At 58.0% G+C, this 17360-nt stretch overlaps 1 protein-coding gene across 3 annotated transcripts in view; it reads right to left on the minus strand.

The window, feature by feature from the left end:
- Positions 1–6924: 6924 nt before the first annotated feature.
- The window catches only part of HIP1 (huntingtin interacting protein 1), a 135522-nt gene continuing 125086 nt past the window's right edge, over positions 6925–17360 (minus strand). For all 3 annotated transcript variants that reach the window (XM_075013446.1, XM_075013447.1, XM_075013448.1), the window contains 6 exons: positions 13113–13213; positions 12773–12878; positions 11971–12094; positions 11689–11750; positions 11313–11424; positions 6925–10695 (listed from right to left, as the gene is read on the minus strand). In XM_075013446.1, coding sequence (XP_074869547.1) covers positions 10685–10695; positions 11313–11424; positions 11689–11750; positions 11971–12094; positions 12773–12878; positions 13113–13213 — 516 coding nt within the window. In that variant the 3' untranslated portion in view covers positions 6925–10684. The remainder of the gene's footprint in view (positions 10696–11312; positions 11425–11688; positions 11751–11970; positions 12095–12772; positions 12879–13112; positions 13214–17360) is intronic.

The raw sequence follows: 17360 nt of genomic DNA on the forward strand, positions 1-17360 counted from the left end.
CTAACAGCCTATACTTGGCCTCCAGAACCTCCCTCCTTCCCTTCCCTATATCATTGGCACCTACATGCACCATGACCACCAGCTCCTCCCCAGCACTACACATAGGTCTATCTAGGTCTCTCAAGAGGTCCGCGACCTTCGCGCCAGGCAGGCAAGTCACTGTTCAGTTCTCCTGGTCCTCTCAAACCCAGCTGTCTGTTTCCAGTGGCCAAATCCCCCATTACTAATGCCTTTCTTTTCCTGATGACTGGAGGTCCCTCCCCCAGGGAGGTATCCTGAATGCCAGAGGATACCTCAACATCAGCGGGAAGGAGGGTGCCAGCTAAGGGGTGGTTTCCCTCTACTTCAGCAAACGCCACAGACAGCCACTTACCTCAAGGTGCCCATAACTGCTCCTCCACCTGGAGAACTCCCCCGCAAACCTCCCTGCTCCCTCACTAGCAGGCTTTATATAGCCCTGGCCTTCTGGATAGCCCCGCCCCCTGGTTAAGGCTCAGCCAATGAACAGAAGGTTCCAGATTTCAAATCCTCACTGAGAAGTTTGCAGCTGCCAACTGTCGGCTTCAGCAGCCAGTCCTCAAACAAACCCACAAACACAAGGTCAGCACACGGTGTCTGTAACACAACCAGCAAGTTACCCCCAGCACACACACCACAGACAGCCATTCACCTCCAGGGCCCTCACCCGGAGAACTCCCCCATGCTTTGAATTGTCCCTTCTCCATTGCTTCTCCAGCCCATGCCGTCTCTTCCCCTGCACCCCCACCCTTCCCTGGATTTGCTTGGCTGATACCTTGCCGTATATGCTGTGTCTAATTTTCTACATGCTATTCCACTACCCTGCTGCTCCCTAGGGCTCCCCTGGGTTCACACCCCTCAGCTTGGTGTGGAACAGGGTCGTTTTTCCTGCATACCCCAGCTGCAGTTTTCTGAACCGAATCTCAGGTTAGCTCCTGCCCGTTGAATATTATTTTCTAACTCTTGTTGCAGTTTCTCTGGCCACTTGCTAGCTCAGAATCCGTCTCCAATTCAGAACCAGGAGGCCAATGTTCGGAGCACTCACAGCTCCCATTTGCTGTTGGCTTGGCTGGGAAAGTGGAGGCCCACTGTGTCCCAATTACTCAGGGCCTTCTGGTACTTCTGCCTTGTCATTTGCAGCAGGACTAGTCAAGTTCTGCTCATGTCCCTCAGAACAGACTTCACGCTGCTCCCTGAAAACAAAAAACCCCAGTTCTCTAGCACTGCAAGGGCTAACAGTAGGGGTGATGGGCCCCTGCTTCAGATCTGGAGAATACCTGGTAATGGAGAGAAAAAGCATGAAATGAAAGAAAAAGCGGCTGAATCAGCTAGATGGGGTTGAGGAGGGAGGGGGAAAAAGCCTACAAGCGTTTACGAGGTGGGGCGCTTGCCTCATTGCAGCTGTGGAAGGTGGGGGCGTGGTCCTTGTGACGTGTAAGATAATTGAGATCGTTGTTGAGGCCCTGGTGATAAGCGTCAAACTTGCAAACGGCAATTCAGATGTCTCCCTTTGTAATTTGGCGTTAAAATCTCTTTGTTTTAGCGCACACACCATTAGGTCTTCGGTAGTGCCCTGTTCAATTGAAATGCTCACTTACTAGTTCAGAGGTATTCAGATTCTCGATGCTGGATTTGTGTCCGTTTAGCCTGTGGTGCAGCAACTGGCCGGTTTGTCCTGTGGACGTGGCAGAGAGGCGTTGCTGGCACACGACGGTGTCTGTCACATTGGTGGAACTGCAAGGCCCCTCCCCTCCCTTGTGTGAGGTGCTTGTGGCTGGGCCCTGGTGTCGCTGCCATCCAGGTTTCCGGGTGCTGATGTTCTGGTGCCAGCTGAATGAGGCAGCGCAGCTGGATTTTGCAGGACAATAGCCAATAGCCATTGTGACCCGAAACCAGCCATGCACCCTGCCCGTAACCCGGGATGCTTATTTAGGTGCCTACATAGCAGGATGGGGGCCTGCAGCTGCTGCTGAAATCCCACGGCTTGGTAGCAGCGTGGGCGTCTCCGAAGAGGAGAGCACAGAGATGAGCAGGGCCCACGGCTCGGAGCCCCCAGAAGCATGAGGGAGCCTCACCGAGGCTCCTCCTCTCCCACTCATAACCAGCAGCAAGAGAAGCCCCGTGGCCTGAGGATGAAGTGCAGCATACGTACCACGTTCTGGCCTGGCCTGGACTGTATGGGTTCTTTGGGCCCCACCTGCCCTACTGGTGCAGAGCCAAGGGCTTCATTCCCCAGTGAGAACTCTGCCTTCCCCCCCCCAGGGACCGGGCTCTGCTGCAGCCCTTCCTTGCCCCAGCAGGCGCTGCATCAGGTCCCTGTATTTTAGCCAGGGTGCAGGTGCAGCAGGATCCAGCTTTGGAAGAGGCTCTGGGTGGTATCCTTGTGTGTCTGACCCCGTCAGCCTCTCACATCCCCCTCCGTGCAATGGGGCTAAGCACACAGACCTCCGTGGAGGTCGAAGGGTGACAACGGCTCTGGAAGAGCTGGACACTATGATCAGCTAGGACTTCTCATCCGCTGATCTCAACAGCTTTTCCTGCAGAAAGAATATTTACCTGTAACTGTTCTTGGAGGTTTGGTGCTCATGTCCCTTGCACAGCTCGTACTTGGTTCCTGGAGGGCTTTTTCCTGGCGGTAGCTGTCAGGGCGGCCCGGGGGACCCCACTCTCAGAAGATGGAGAGAACTACACCTGCCCAGAAAGCCCATTTGTGGGTGTGAGGTGACCAGCTGAGGTGATCTGGCAGGTCGTTCTGAGCCCCCAGGGGTACGAAGCCTCCGGGTGAATGTTATAGGAGATAAATAGGCCCACAGCCCAATGGCTTCCTGGCACTGGGGAGAGGAGTGCACAGCAGCCCCTGGAGTGAATGAAACATCACTGTGGTTGTGTCTGCCAGGACCAGGATGCATTTGCCCTGACAGTGGGGTGGAAATGCTTGGCAAGCTGAATGGATTGTCCACAATTTCTGGACATTGACATGAAGTCGCAGGTTTGCGGGAGATCAGAGGCTCTCTTTGTGCATGTGCATGAGGTGTTACCAGAGCGTGAGCCCACAGCTGAAGATCAAAACAGGATTTCTGCACAAAATACTGGCTGCAAAGCCCGAGTCGCCGAACTGCAGGGTTGCCTGCAGCACCAAGATGACCCGACCCAGGGGGTACCCAGGCAGCCAAAGAACCAACACCAGCCACACGTATAACGGTCACAGATGCAGGTGGGCCTGGCCAAGCACGTAGGGGCAAGAGACCGTGTGCCCAAGAAGCCTTATACAGTTGCAAACCATCATCATGGGCACCCCTGCAATGTGATGATCAGGTCTGCCATGGCCCAAAAGTGGACACTGGGGGGGGACGTGGCTGCCCAAGTAGACTGAAGTAGGGCCCCCATGAACTCCATTCTTTGCGTGGGCACAAGCTCAGATTTGGGCTTGTTGAGTATCAAGCACAGGCAGGCAAATGTTCTCTGGCTAAAGCTACCCGGTGTACAACCTGCTCCCACGATCTGCCGGTGTCGACCACCGTGCTGGTAGACCTGAACCCGGTTCTTGTGTGGGAATACTCCTCTTACCGCCCTGCGCTTGGAGAAGATGTGAGGAGCCGTAGCCAGGGCTGAGGGCAGAACCCTGAGCTGGAAGTGTCTGTTGGCCACAAGAAACCTCAGGAAGCATCTGTGGGCCGGGGTAATGGAAATGCAGAAATACGTGTCCTTGAGATCGAGGGCAGCAAACCAAACCCCCAGATCCAGAGAGGGAATAAGGGAGGTCAGGGAGACCATGGAAAAACAGAACTTCAAATGAAGGCACTCAAATTTCTGAGGTCCAGGATGTGACATGTACCCCCCTTGGCCTTGGGGATAAGGAAATACTGGAAGTAACCCCCCTTTGCCCCTTTATTCCTGAGAAACCTCCTCTCTGGGGCCCAGAGATAGGAGACAGTGCGTCTCTTGCAGGAGATGCTTGTGAGAAGGGTCTCGGCAGAGGGACAGGGAGGGGGGCTGGTGAGAAGGAAGCAGAACTGGATGAAGTTTTCTGCTCCTGTGGTCAGGGCCCAGGTAATTTGCAGAGTAGAAGAGGGATATTCTGTTGCCAAGTGGGCGAGGGGGGAGGAAGAAGGATCTGGGGTGGTATCCAGTGCTACTCCCTTGGGTGCATCCTCAGAACTGACCCTTAGGCCCCAGGGGTTGCTTGGGGCCACTGTGGCACCTTGCAGGGGAGGAGCAGAGAGGTCCCCTACAATTTTTACACCTAACCTCTATGAGGCCCATGACCCTGCCAAAGAGGAGCTGAAAAGGAGCAAGCAGGTTGCTGAGGCCTAAACTGGCAACACTGCAGAGTGGGCATGTGAAATCCCAAGGACTTAAGGTAACCCTGGAGTCCTTGAGACAGTGGAGACAGGAGTCCCTCTTGTTTGCAGAGACCCCAACCTTCAAAGGGCAAGTCTGCAGCGTGCGCTGCATCTCAGGCAGCAATCTGGAGCCGGGCGGCCAGGTGGTACGCTGCATGAAACCCCCCTTGCCACGGTAGGGGCGGCCTGGAGCCCACCCCTCCTGCACCACCACCGCCAAGTCCTGTCTCGCGTCCCAGGGCAGAATCAGGGCAGCCCATTCTAGGAGTTAAAGTCATAGCACCTGCTGATTGGAGACCCTCAGTTGCAGGCCCCCGGGGAGAACGTCATCCCTCCCGCAGAGGTCCAGCACCTTAGCCTTGTTTCTGGGGGCAGGGCCCGGCTGTTGCTGGTGTTCTTGGCAGTTGACCACATCCACAACCAGAGAACCGGGCTGAGGCTGGGCGTAGAGGTGCTCAGAACCCTGCCATGGAGCAAAGCACGGTCACTCCGTGGCCTTTCCCGTTGGAGCAATGGAAGTGGGAATCTGCCAAAGCACCGGGGTGGTATTTTGTACGCACTTAAGGGGGAGGGCCCCCGACCCAGTCCAGTCATGGGCAGTGGGTGACAGAGGCAAGAGAAGGCATTGCCTTCCCAAAACTGCCCACGCTACCCAGTTGGCCACCTGGGGGCAGGGGTAAGGTGGCTGAAGCAGTGGGGTGGGGCTGGAGCTGGGACATGCCTTCCCCGTCCGGGCCTCCACCCGCCACCCATGTCCACTGTCAGGTCCAAGTCTTTTACAACCTCCTCTGCCTGGAGACCCAGGTTTGAGCCCCCCTCCTAAGGAGCTCCTGAGGGGCTCCAGTGCCAAGCAACAGAGGTGAGAGGTAAGTACCCACCACTGCCTCCTCAGAGAGGACTGGTTCCCCCAGCATCGCGTGATCACCTACAGCCTCAGACCATGCCAGCCGATCCAGGAGTGGAGTGGTCAGAGGAGGCCCCTGTGCCATAAGTTCAGGAAGATTCCAGGCCGCTTCCGCAGTGTCTGGGGCAGAGGGCAAGTCCAGGTCCTCCTCCACTACCACCACCAGCTCTGGCGAGTCCACTGACATTAGACTCCAGGGTGCCGCTGAGGGCATTGGAGTTGACAGGGCCGGAGCCAATGTGCCCAACTTGGGCAGACGCTGGAAGTGGAGCATCCCCTGGTCTGTCTGGTTCTCGGGCACCGGCAATTAGGAACGGTGCCGAGATGAGCGGCCTGCAGCACGCGAGGGGGCATGGTGCGGTGCAGAGGTCTCCTGTACAGCAAGCGGTGGAGGGGACCACCCATCCCGAACACTAATTAAACAACTCCTAACGACTCTACCTGTGCTACAAAGGATGATATACAAATGTTAGGGCAGTAGGTTTCCATCTATGTGCCATGGCACATTGGTGTGGTGTGAAATTCCTTCAATTTCCTCTCAGTGTGGCTCTGCAGTCACCTGGGGGGTGGGAAGGGGGAAACTGGCAAACCCCATACCAGCTGGGACTCAGGGGGTTTGCCATTTCCCCCCTAGTCATGGTGGCTCTTTGCAGAACCACGGTGAGGAGAAATGCCAGCCTCCAGGAGCCTGCTGACACTGGGAGGCAGCTGAAGTGCTGCTTCCCGGCCTGAATGAACTGGTGGGGAGTCCGCCCCCATCCCGTGCTGCGGCGAGGGAGGGTGGGAGTCTGGTGGTGCTGGGACTTGGTTTAAATGCCGCATCTCAGCTCCAGGGGGCTGGCGGGGAGGGGAGCTGCTTTCAGTGGTTACTGGTGTACTCAACATCCCTGGCGGGGCACGGAGCAGATTTTGAAAACGTGTCTGTTGCGCCTGCTGCCGAAGACGCTGTGTTCTGTCGTGGACTTGAAACATTCCTGCACTGATCCTTGTTGAGCTTGTTGTGTGCACTGTTGTGGTGCAAGCCTCTGTAATAAGGCCATAGCCCCAGTGAATGCAAGTCAGTGTCACGTTTATGAGCAATTGTTTCAACTGAGGAAAGTGGATGTGCCGTGGGACTGTTTGTCTCGCTGAAGTGGGCCGTGGTACTGAACACGCTGGGAATCAGTTGCAAGCAAGAGGCAGAAACTGAAGAAACTCTTGCTGTGGAAAGAAGGAACTGAGTGGGCACCGGGGTGTACAGACAACGTTCAGAGGCATCATCCCAATGGGCGCTACAGCCGGCCCAACACCTACACCTAGGGAACAGCCTGCTGGCAACCATGTGCACACACACGTCGTGGAATGCACATGAGCGATCAATCCAGGAAGTAGTTACAATTCCTACGGCCATTTTAAAGATGGGGAGACTAAGGCAGAGATGTGACTTGCAGGACTAGAACCCAGGCAGAGCCATGAGCAGGGCCAGCACTAGTCCCAGGTGTCTCTGAGACAAATACACTTTCCACTAGGTTGTACTGCCACCCTCTGCAGCCCTGCAGGCCCCCTCTCTTTGCTGTATCTTTTCCTTGGCGGGGCAGATCAGAACACCCCATGCGATTCCATGTGATGACAAAGAAAACTCCGCACGGCCTGAACGAGTCACTTCAGCTGAGCCAGACAGAAAAGGATGCCCCAGAGCGACCGCCACTGCTGGGCTGATTTATTTAAAAACAGACCACACAGTCGACACAGTAGATGATGAACCCTCCCCCTTCACTAATAAAAAGCTCCACTGGCAACAGGAGGCAGCCTGGAGCCCTGCGTGGGCTAGTTGGTGCACTGAGCCACTCAGCTACCTCCGGGACCTGCTCCCAGGGGTGCTCAGTCACCTGGTGTGGGGCAGTGAGGAAATGAGGAAAAGTCACGTCACTTGGGAGACAAAGGTCGGACTTCCCCGAGATTCAGCCGAGATCCCCATCAGCTTTCCACCCCGTCACGCCCCCCACCCGCAAGAACCCATCAGCCCAGCATCTCTGCCAGCCCCCACCTCCCCATCCATCCACACCCGTCAACACCTGCCATCCTGCTGAGAACCTCTCAGCCCCCTTACCTCCTGTGTCCCTCCAGAACCCTCTCAGCATGTCCTGTCCTGTTGAGACCCTGACAGCCCCCCTCCTCCATCCCCCACTGGGAACCTGCCAACCCTCCATCTCCTCTGTCCCCCCAGAACGCTCTCAGCATACCCTGTCCTGGGAACCCATCAGTGCCTCTCCTGCAGACTCCCTTCCCCTCCTCCAACCCCCCCGCCGCCTCCTTCTAACAACCCCTCCATTCCTCCTGCTCTTTCCACCACCCTCCTCCTGGCTCTGTCCCTTTGTCACCAGCCTGGGGCAGTGGTGGTGCTGCCGCCTGTAGAGTTGAGGTAGCTGGCTTGAGCTGGCCAGGTGGACCTTGCATGGGGTGGGGGCAGGGGGTGTCTATATTCGCACCTGCCCCTCTGCTGCAGCTCTTATTGCTTTGGAGATGGGGCTGTGTTTGGCTTGTCTGCCTGTGGCAAGCACAGAGGGGGGCTGAGTCACACTCACTGCTTGGAGGAGACTGACTCTGGGAGGCCACGAAGGCACCAGGAACAAAGTGTTATAGGGCAGAAAGCCCTGGGTGGCCATAGCACCTTATGGGGCTCAGACAGGAGTGCACCCGTGTAGTGTCTTGGAGCAGAGCTCCAGGGCTGGGGCACGGGCCGTCTGCCTGAAGGCCAGGCTCTCCGCTCTCTGTGCGGCAGGTGCCCCAGAGAGGTCGGGGGGCTACGCACCAGGTCCAGCATGAAGCACGTGGGGCTCTGCCTTGGCTTGTCTTGCTATGGCTTGAGGGGGGCTGCAGCTGGCAGCATAGCTGGGGGCTGCTGTACCATGGCCCTCTACTGGGACCGGGGGGACAGATCTCCGGGCTTGAGAGGGACAAGCGTCAGTCCTGTCTGCCAGGGCAGGACTAGCCCTGCCTAGCTGGGAGCAGGCTTTGCCCGCCGGGCTGCAAGTCCCTCTCCTAAGTCCCCAGGCATCCTGTGGGGATTGCGTGAGGCCTGCCCCAGCATCCAGCCGGAGCTATTGCTAACAAAGTGCAATGGCCAACCCCAAGCCTTCAGCGGGAGAGGCTCAGCCCCAGGGAAGGGGGCAGCAAGGGCTGCTGCAGAGCTGGACACTGGCTGGGTCTGATCAGGCCCCACTAACTGCCACCCAGTTTTCAAAAACCAGACATTGAGGACCAACCACATCCCACCCAGAGGCACGTCAGCCTGGGCACCGATGCGGAGCCCCTGGCCCTGGGAGGGGATCAGCGACTAGCACCGGGCACCCACGCGCAGCTCCTGGGAGGGGATCAGCCACGTGCACCGGGCACCCACCCGCAGGCCCTGGGAGGGGATCAGCCACGCACACTCAAAGCCAAATTTGCCCTCACTTCTAAGCGCAGCAGGATTCCCATGGCAGAACCTGGCCCTGATTTGCATGAACTGCCCAGTGCAGCAGCCCAGCCTGCGGACCTGCCAGGGCTCAGTCAGCCGGGGGGGTGGGGGGGCGTGTCCCAGCCTGGTTTGTTAGCAATGGCTGAGCTGCCTCCCCCAAAAGCCCTCTCCTGTGAAGGGAGTGGGAGGGTGTTTTCTCAAGGACTCTGAGCTGTCCATCAGCCCAGCTCTGCCTCCCTCCCCAGCTGGTGCCATCCGCGCCGGGGGAGGAGCTAAGTGCGGTGGCCGTTCTCAGCAGCTGGCTGGCCTCCAAGCAAGGGGGGTGCTCCCCAGGGAGGTTAGAAGGGACTGAGGGACTCCAGGGTGCTCGAGCTTCGCTGCCTCGAAGGGGTGAAATAACACAGGCCACACAGCTTCTGCCCACCTCGGAGGGAAGGGAGGGGTCCCTGGGGTCACCGCTTCGCCCCCATCCCTCGCTTCCCAAGTAAGCCACCCAGCAGCGCTCTCGGCTCCAGGAGCCTGAGACAGTTTTGCCCCTGCCCGACGTGCCGGCTGCAGTGGCCCTGACGGGGACGGTGCTTGTGCCAAATTTGAGAGCAGCTCTCAGCACCGTGGCAGCTGCACTGTGCTGAAGCAGAGCATCACTGCAGCACCGGCCGCCTGCAGGCTGCACCCGCAAACCGCTCAGACCAGGGTGTAACTGGGCGCCCTGCAGAGCTCTCCTGCAGGCTGGCTGTGCCCCTCCCTCTGGGTGCGGGCCAGAGCTGGGGGGCAGTTCCGCATATTACCCACTGGGGCAGCCATGGTGGAGCTCTTCCCCCCACCGACCCAGGAAGGGCAGGGGTGTGATGGAGCAGCAGGAACGTGGGAAGAGCTGCTTCCCACTTGCACCAAGCCGAGCACCTTTGACTGTGGTTTATTGCTGGCACTAACACAGTGATCTGCTCCGGGTACTATGGCTGGACTGATCCCTGCTCTGAGTGGGGGCAGGTGAGCTCCGGGGACTGGCTGATAGCTCAGTGGATGCTGCTGTCAGCTGGCACCACGGGGACACGGGCTGGCAGGCGGGGAAGATGGCTGCTGCTCCTTTCCTGTGGAAGGAGCCTGCGGAAGCAAACAGGGAATGCCCCTCTGCACCCCGTGCCCCACTGGTTCTCTAACACATGGCTTTAAGGGAAAAGGGGCCCCACAGACTGCATGCTGGGGCCCTGTTGGCCTCCCCCAGGCAGCTGGAGGCCGACTGCCTGGGATGGCCCCATTCAAAGCGCAGTAAGATAATTGCAGATGAGGTGGTCTTGTGGCACGCTGGGCCTCTTCCAGCAGTTAAAGGCACTCGTCATCCACCCTGAGGGAGCAGCACGCCCCCCGAGGGCTCTGAACTGCACCGTGGGAGGGGCGGTGTGCCCAGCACCAAGCCCAGAGCCTGCCCAGCCTTGCCACAGAACGGACCTGGCAGCATTGTCAGACCCTGCCCAGCATTTAACAGGCTACATCTGGCAGGACGCTGGCTCTGAGCTGGGCAAGCAGCTGCACTGGTGGGCCAGAGAAGCACAGTGAGACCAGAAAGCTCTAGCATCTCCTGCCAGGTTGGAGCTGCTGCTGCCAGGCACTGGGTGAGTCCCGGCTCACATGCCACTGAGGCAAAACCGGTTCAGTCTGAGCACCCAATGGAACCAGAGGGTTAAAAACAGAACCCAAATGGCTCTAATAAATACGCGGCAGAGTCTGTGTCCTGGGGCTGAGGGGAGCCGGCGTGGCCATGGCTGCAGGGGAGCCTTGCTCCTGGCACTTGGGGCCTCCGCCCTTTCTACCTGCTGGCTGGGCGTGCTGGAGAGGAGGGTCCTTGGGAACAACGCAGAGGACGTGTGCTTCCAGTCAGATTTTGCACTGGTTTGTTTTGTTTCTTCGGAAAGAGCTGCACCAAGTTGGGTCCCGGCCAACCGAAGGGGCATCCATCAGTCGCTGCTTAAGGCATGGGAGCTACTCTGCAGCTGGAGGGGAGGAGCGCAGCAGGGTCAGAGGCTGGCAGAGCCCCTCGGCACCATCTTTTCATTTCATGTTCGTGCAGCACCTGATGTGGGGGCCTCACTCTAGGACTGGAACAAACCCTATTCCTGCCTAGCACTGGGTGCCCCTCCCTGTGGCAACAGGTGGTCTCATCAGCCATTCTGTTCCGTCCCCAGCTGGGGGACGCTGGGCCGGGCTGGGCTGGGGCAGCCGGGCGCTACCCACGCATTGCAAGGGGGAGTCTGTTCTGTGGTGTAACTGAAAGGTGCAGTAGCATGTTCTGCAAGGGAAGTGGACGCAGCTGGGCGCTCTTTGCGTGGCGCTGGGCAAACCACAACGCATCTGCCTCCTCCTCCTGCATGATGACTGGGGTAAATGCCCCCAGTGTCCCGGGGCAGGACAGATGCTGCAGCCAACACCAGGAAAGTAGCTGTGCTGCCGCCTGGGCTCTCCCATGTCACTGTCATCCTGCTCGAATCAGACTTCTGCAGGCGGCCAGGGAAAGAGGCAGGGAGCAGATCCTCCCAGCTTGGCTGCCTCCTGCACCCCCTCTGCTGAGCTCAGGCTGCACACTTCCTACCCTTCCGTCTAGGGGACTTACCGTCCTCCTCCCAGCCCTCTGCCACGCCTGCCAGCTTATAGTGCTTCTTGCGGAGCTCCCCCAGCTTCCGGCGCTCCTTCTGCAGCTGGTTTTCCAGTTCCAGCACTCGCACCTGGCAAGGAAGTGGAACACCTGCTCGTCACCTCAGGCAGCAGCTCCGCCACCTACTTCCCAGCAGCTCTCCTGCCCTGGCCCTGCCCACGCCCCCACCCAGCACGGGCACCAGCCCACTCTGGGACCCCCTCAGCTGCCTGCTGCACCCTCCCTCACTAACCCTCCACAGGCAGAACCACAGAATCCTCAGGCTGGAAGGGACCTTAGGAGGTCACCTAGTCCAGCCCCCCAGTTTAGCCAGCCCCAGGGACAGTGCCCCTACCTGAGAGTCCATTTCCTGGCGCTTGATCTGAGTTAGTGTCATGCTGGAGAAGTCCATAGTGTCTGTGAGGGAAGAGCAGACAGGGTGGGTTAGGCGCTCTGCCCCCAGCCGATCCATGAGCACATGGCCAGGGACGTACAGGCCGGGGGGGCACACTGAGATGAAGGACATGTATGGTGATGACACAGCGGGCAGGTGGAAGGAGCCAGGGAAATGGGAGAGGAACTGATCTGACCAGCTGCTGGAGAAGCAACGGGCCTGTTAATGAGGCCTGAAGCTCACCTTTCTCCTCGATCTGAGACTTCCCTGACTTGGTGGAGGCTACCACCCCGGCAGTGGCCTGGTTGACTCCTCGCGATGCTTGCTGGAGCCTGACCAGGTTTGCACTGTCCTTATCCGCTTTCACCTGCCAGATGAGAGAGAAGGGTCCTGCTCACTACACACAGGGACAGGCAAGGAAAGGGGCCTGGGTGCTGTGCTCTGGACACTGCCGCAGAGTCCATCAGCGTGCTCCCCTCCTGCGGCCCTGGCGAGCCGGTGAAGAAGCACGCAGGGCCAGACCGAGGCTGGTGGGGCCGAGGCATCAGGAGACTCCCCTTTGCAAATGTGCGGGGGAGAACTGCTCACCAAGAGCAAGAAGTGCATGTGGAGGAGTGGCACTGCTGGGTCCCTCTGCCCCCATGGCCCAAGGGGAGGCGTTGTAGTGTTAGCTCCACCCCAGGGAGCCCTGTCCTGTGCAGTGCTCATGTCCTCTCTGGCTTAGGGCATGTACCAGCAGGCTCAGCTCCCCTGGGGGCAAAGAGGGCCCGAGCTCCTGCTGGGGCAGCACCGCTGAGACATGGCAAGTGCTGGGGGGCAGTCTGAGCTGACTTCAGGGGGTTGCTGATCCCACCACCCTGCTACAGATCTGCTCAGCTCCTGGCTCGGAGCCCTGATGCAGGAACCAGCGACTATCCGCAGGGGGATCAGCTGTGTTTTGAAGACTCATTGGCCACTCCTCCCACTCGGAGCAGGCAAGCTAGCCGGCCCCCAGCACACCAGCCCTGGCTAGAAACAGAGGAGCGCGGATGGTCAAAGCCCCTACCTTTGAGGCAGCCACCAGCTGGGCCGTGCTAGCCGCGATCTCATGAGAACACACCATCAGCTCCTCGAACTTGCCCTTGCCCTGCACCACCAGGTCCGCAGCATCACTGTGGAAAGCAGCAGAGGGAGCGGCTGGGAGCCCACCTTGGCAGGAAGGGGCTTCGTCAGGATGCCACGTTGGCCCTTGGCTCTCCAACCGCAACTGCCCAGCTCTGACCTGACTGCAGGTCACACGTGAACCCTTGGGAAGGGCTCAGTACCGGAGCACCCAGTGACTTCGCAAGTGCCCCGCCCACATGAGACCCAGCGTGTCTCGCCCGCTCTTCACACTGGGCACTTACACCATGACGGTTGCGCCCCAGCCCACGGCTTTGGACGCGGAGATCAGGCCCTCTGTCCAGCGGGAATTCCTGGCGTAGAACTCCTTGGGGGACGCTGCACCCTGCCATTCAGAGAAAGGCCCCAGGGTCAGGCACTGGAGGCCAGAGAGCAACAGTCCACCCTTGCCTACAGGTCTGCTGCCCCTCCCCTGAACTCCCTACCCGCTTCCTGCCTCGCTTCTCTGAGGAGGGCTCTGCCATGGCTCAGAGCAGCATGGGATCTGCCTGACCCTCAGGGCCCAGCCCCAAGCACCCCACTTCCACTCACAACAGGAAACTCAGTGGAGTGGGGAAGCTCCCCACAAATGCCACCGGCCATAGAAAGACTAGAGTGTTCTAGGCCACCGGACACCAGTGGCTGGTCCTGGTGCCCCCAGCTGCTCAGGCAGCTAACCTACGTTCCCCACCACTTCCTGGGTGATGAGTGCCTGTGATGAAGTGGGGGATACCTGTGTGTGTGTGTGAGTGGCTCACAGAGGGTGTGGGGCTCCTGCTGAGTGTAACCTTGACGACCAGGTAACACCTTTGTACTGCAGACAAAGGAGGAGGTGGAGCCTGAGGGGTTTGAATTGGAACTGGGAGTTGGAAGCAGTTAGTCTGGGCTGAGGGAGAGGGAGACAAAGGAGGGGGCCAGGCCCCAGCTCTGGGGGCCCCTCGGGGCCTCCTCTCCTCAACATGGATGGGACTGGCTGTCTCTGCCGGCTGCACTGACTCCTCTGTACGATGCTGTGTCCTGTCGGCTAATAAACCCGCTGTTTTCCTGCTGAGTGAGAGACTCTCCTGCCTGCGGACAGGGTGCAGAGCTTGGGGGACCCCAGAACCCCATCACACTGGTGTCAGGAGTGGGATGTTCTGCACCCCGAGGATGGAGCATCCAGCAGTAAGTGACCGGGGCCCCGGAAGAAGTGGGGCCTGCGAGACCCAGGTGTGCTGAAGGGCAGTGAGGTGCAGTTCCCCAAGGCGGAGGGGCCTGCGGCTGAACCCAAGCAACTGCGGTTGTGGTCCTCGAGAGGGGGTGTCACACCCGAGGAGGGGTTACTCCTGGGAATCTGTTGGAGTCGGTCCCAGAAGGTGGAGGGGCCGAGAGCCCAACCCCCAGGAACAAGTGACCCCTGAGGAGACTGACGCTGAATGAGTCCTTCCCAAGACAGGGTGCTCATGGTCCCTGAAAGCGGGTGTCACACTGAAGAAGGGGTTCCGCTGGGAGTCTGTTGGAGTCGGTCCCAGAGGGCAGAGGGGCCTACGGCCTAACCCCGGGCAGCTTGTGACCCGTAAGGAGCCTGGCACACTGAAGGGATTCTTCCAGGAATCGTGGGGTGCAGAGGGCATCAGCCTGAGAGCCTGCAACCACGCTGAGCAACTCCACTGTGAAGTGACAGCACCTGGAAACCGAATTGAGATTAAAGAAGCTGGTCAAGGCAGCGTGGATGTGCAGTGGCAGAGGTGAGGGTTAAGAAAAATCCTGCAAAGGTGAGCCCGGATCGGGGCAGGGAACCCTGGACTGCCTGGAGCTCTGAACCGAGTGGCCTGCCACAGCTCAAGGAGGGAAGGAGCGATTCCAACCCATCATCATCTACTAGTGGCCAAGACAGACCTGCGAAGAGTTTTCCAGGCCTGGGCCGAGGAAGGTGCCTGTGTGTCTGTGCAGGAAAGCAGCTTGTCCACTGGGAATGGCAAGTTGTCTGTGAGAGAAGCTGCTCCACCTTCTGTGTGTGTGGGGAGACCAGCCAGGGGGCTGGGACAAAGGAGAGAGTGTCTCCCATTGTCTATCTGTGTTGAACAGCAGCAGCAGCCTGGGGAGAGAGCAGAGCCTGCGTTTGGAAAAGGTGCCAATGAGGAAACTAGCCCATTGTCTGAGGAGGATTCCTCAGCCTAGGGTGGCTGGAGAAGGATCCACCAGAAAAGAGCATTCCAGGTGTGTCTCTGAATCCAGCCATGGGGGCCGGAGCAGAGGGAATGGCTCTGGGATGGGCAGTGGTATCCCTGCTAAGGACACTGGTCCTTGGTGCAAGAAAAATGCTTCTGCTTCTGGGGAAGTGAATCCTTTGCCTGAGCCTGTGGGGGCTCGAGATGGAGCCAAGATCCCAGAGCTGGATCTGAGGGCAGCTGAAGCCCAGATGGGAAGTGGGCCTACCTCTGTGTCTCTCAGGGGGGATGATGCTTTAACTTGGTCTGATCCAGTTAGTATCATCAGGGAATCCCAGAGACCAGACGATTCTGGTACTTGTTCTTTGCCTGATGCTGAGGTGTTATTGGGAGGGGGTGAGAGGACTCTGTCCTACCAGAGTCATCCTCTCGCCAGGACACAAGAACAGACGGGCAATGGAGTTATGCTGACTGATGAAATAAAGGAGCTGGTAGCAGAAGGGAGGAAAGGGACCCTAACCTTCTGTCCGGTGGTACTGGCTGTCTGCCTGGAGGGGCATTACGTGGGAATCTGCCGAATGGGCCAGAAGTGATCCTGGGCGTAGGTGAAACCCAGGAGCTGGTTGTGGCTCAAGGGAGCAGTGCCCCTGTGGAGGCAGACAGGGGTGAGTTGTTGTTTTGGGGAAGCTCTTAAGGAAGAGAATTTCCCTGAAACTTTTCCTGACCCATCTGTGGGGACTGCAGAAAATGGGAGTGAGGTGAAGGAAAGTGAACAGGAAAGGTGCTTGTCTGTAAGAGCCAGAGCAGCCCTTTGCCTGGGGAGAAGTTTGTTTCAGCTCCTGATGGCCAGGACCCGCCTGAGTATGAAACCACTGGCTGTGCTCTGGAAGGGTCCAAAGCAGGCAGTGTAAAAGTTTCTCAGGAATTGGAAGTTGGTGCAAGTAAAGTGAAAACTATCAGGGAATGTGAGCAGCCCTGTGAGAACCAAATAAAACAGCTGCACAGTCAGTCTCTGTAGGATGCAGGAGAGCGCCAGCAATTCCCCATCTCCAGATGGTGGAAACACTTATATTCTTATACTGGACTCCACTTCTGATTCCATGGGGAGGCAGTAGTTGGAGGTGGAAGGACAAAGGAGCTTTGGGCCTGGTGGGCCAGTAAGGGATAAACAGGGATTCCTTCATGTGGATTCTGCGTCTGGGACTCACAAAACAACTCTCAGAAAGCAGTTTGGTTTGCAAATTTCCAGACTGGTGGGGGGGGGGGGCCATCTCCCTGAGATCATCAATGGCCCAGCTCTTGTTAGAAGAGAGGGCACAGCCAGAGAGATCAAATTTCCACCCCAGGGGGCAAGAGAGAAGATTAGAACTTGATGGTGCTAAGAAAGGCCTCAGCCATTTATCCCCAAAATACCAGATTCTCAAGGAGGTAACACAAAAGTTGTGGTCTACCAAAGAGCAACGTAAATGTACAGTTGCAATGGGTTTGTTCTGTTACTCACGCTGACTGCTGTAACCAAGGGGTGCTGCTACCAAAAGCTGTAGAATTGTACCATGCACTGAATGTTTAAAGAGAGCCATGTGACATGATGACATTGATGTAGAAGCATAAATTGTATGCTAAAGGAGTCTGTAACTCTGAAATGTCACCATTGTTCCCTGTAACTAGTCTTGCAACCTCTGACATGAGAAGGAACATTCCAAACCTATTGTGTGGCATGGAAGGGGAAACTGAGGCACACAGCCATTGTGGTTGTCTGGCTAAATGCCAAGGATGGAAGCATTTGTACCTTCCGTTACTGGACTGTAACTGAATTCGAGACATTGGCTGGAGCAGCTGTATGGACTGGTGGTCAGATGGGGCAGGACCCAGACCACAAAAGACCTGTTTGATCTGTTGGTGCTGCAGCGAGACCAACCAACCCAAGGGAACTAAAGGAACTTGCCCGGCTGCATCACATGAAAAGGGCCAAGACCAAGCTCCTGACTTGGAGCCTCCCCCAGCAGGACTATGATGTGGAGGTGGTGCACATCGAGGGGAGAACAGAGGGTACAGCCAATGCCCTGTCACAAGGGGAGAGCCCCGAACTTCCCCAGGTCACCAGTTGAGTGACCCCGCTCAGTTCGGTCTGGAAGGGGGGAGAGATGTGATGAAGTGGGGGATACCTGTGTGTGTGTGTGAGTGGCTCACAGAGGGTGTGGGGCTCCTGCTGAGTGTAACCTTGACGACCAGGTAACACCTTTGTACTGCAGACAAAGGAGGAGGTGGAGCCTGAGGGGTTTGAATTGGAACTGGGAGTTGGAAGCAGTTAGTCTGGGCTGAGGGAGAGGGAGACAAAGGAGG

Source organism: Carettochelys insculpta, chromosome 19 (assembly GCF_033958435.1).
Source record: "Carettochelys insculpta isolate YL-2023 chromosome 19, ASM3395843v1, whole genome shotgun sequence".
Lineage (NCBI taxonomy): Eukaryota > Metazoa > Chordata > Testudines > Carettochelyidae > Carettochelys > Carettochelys insculpta.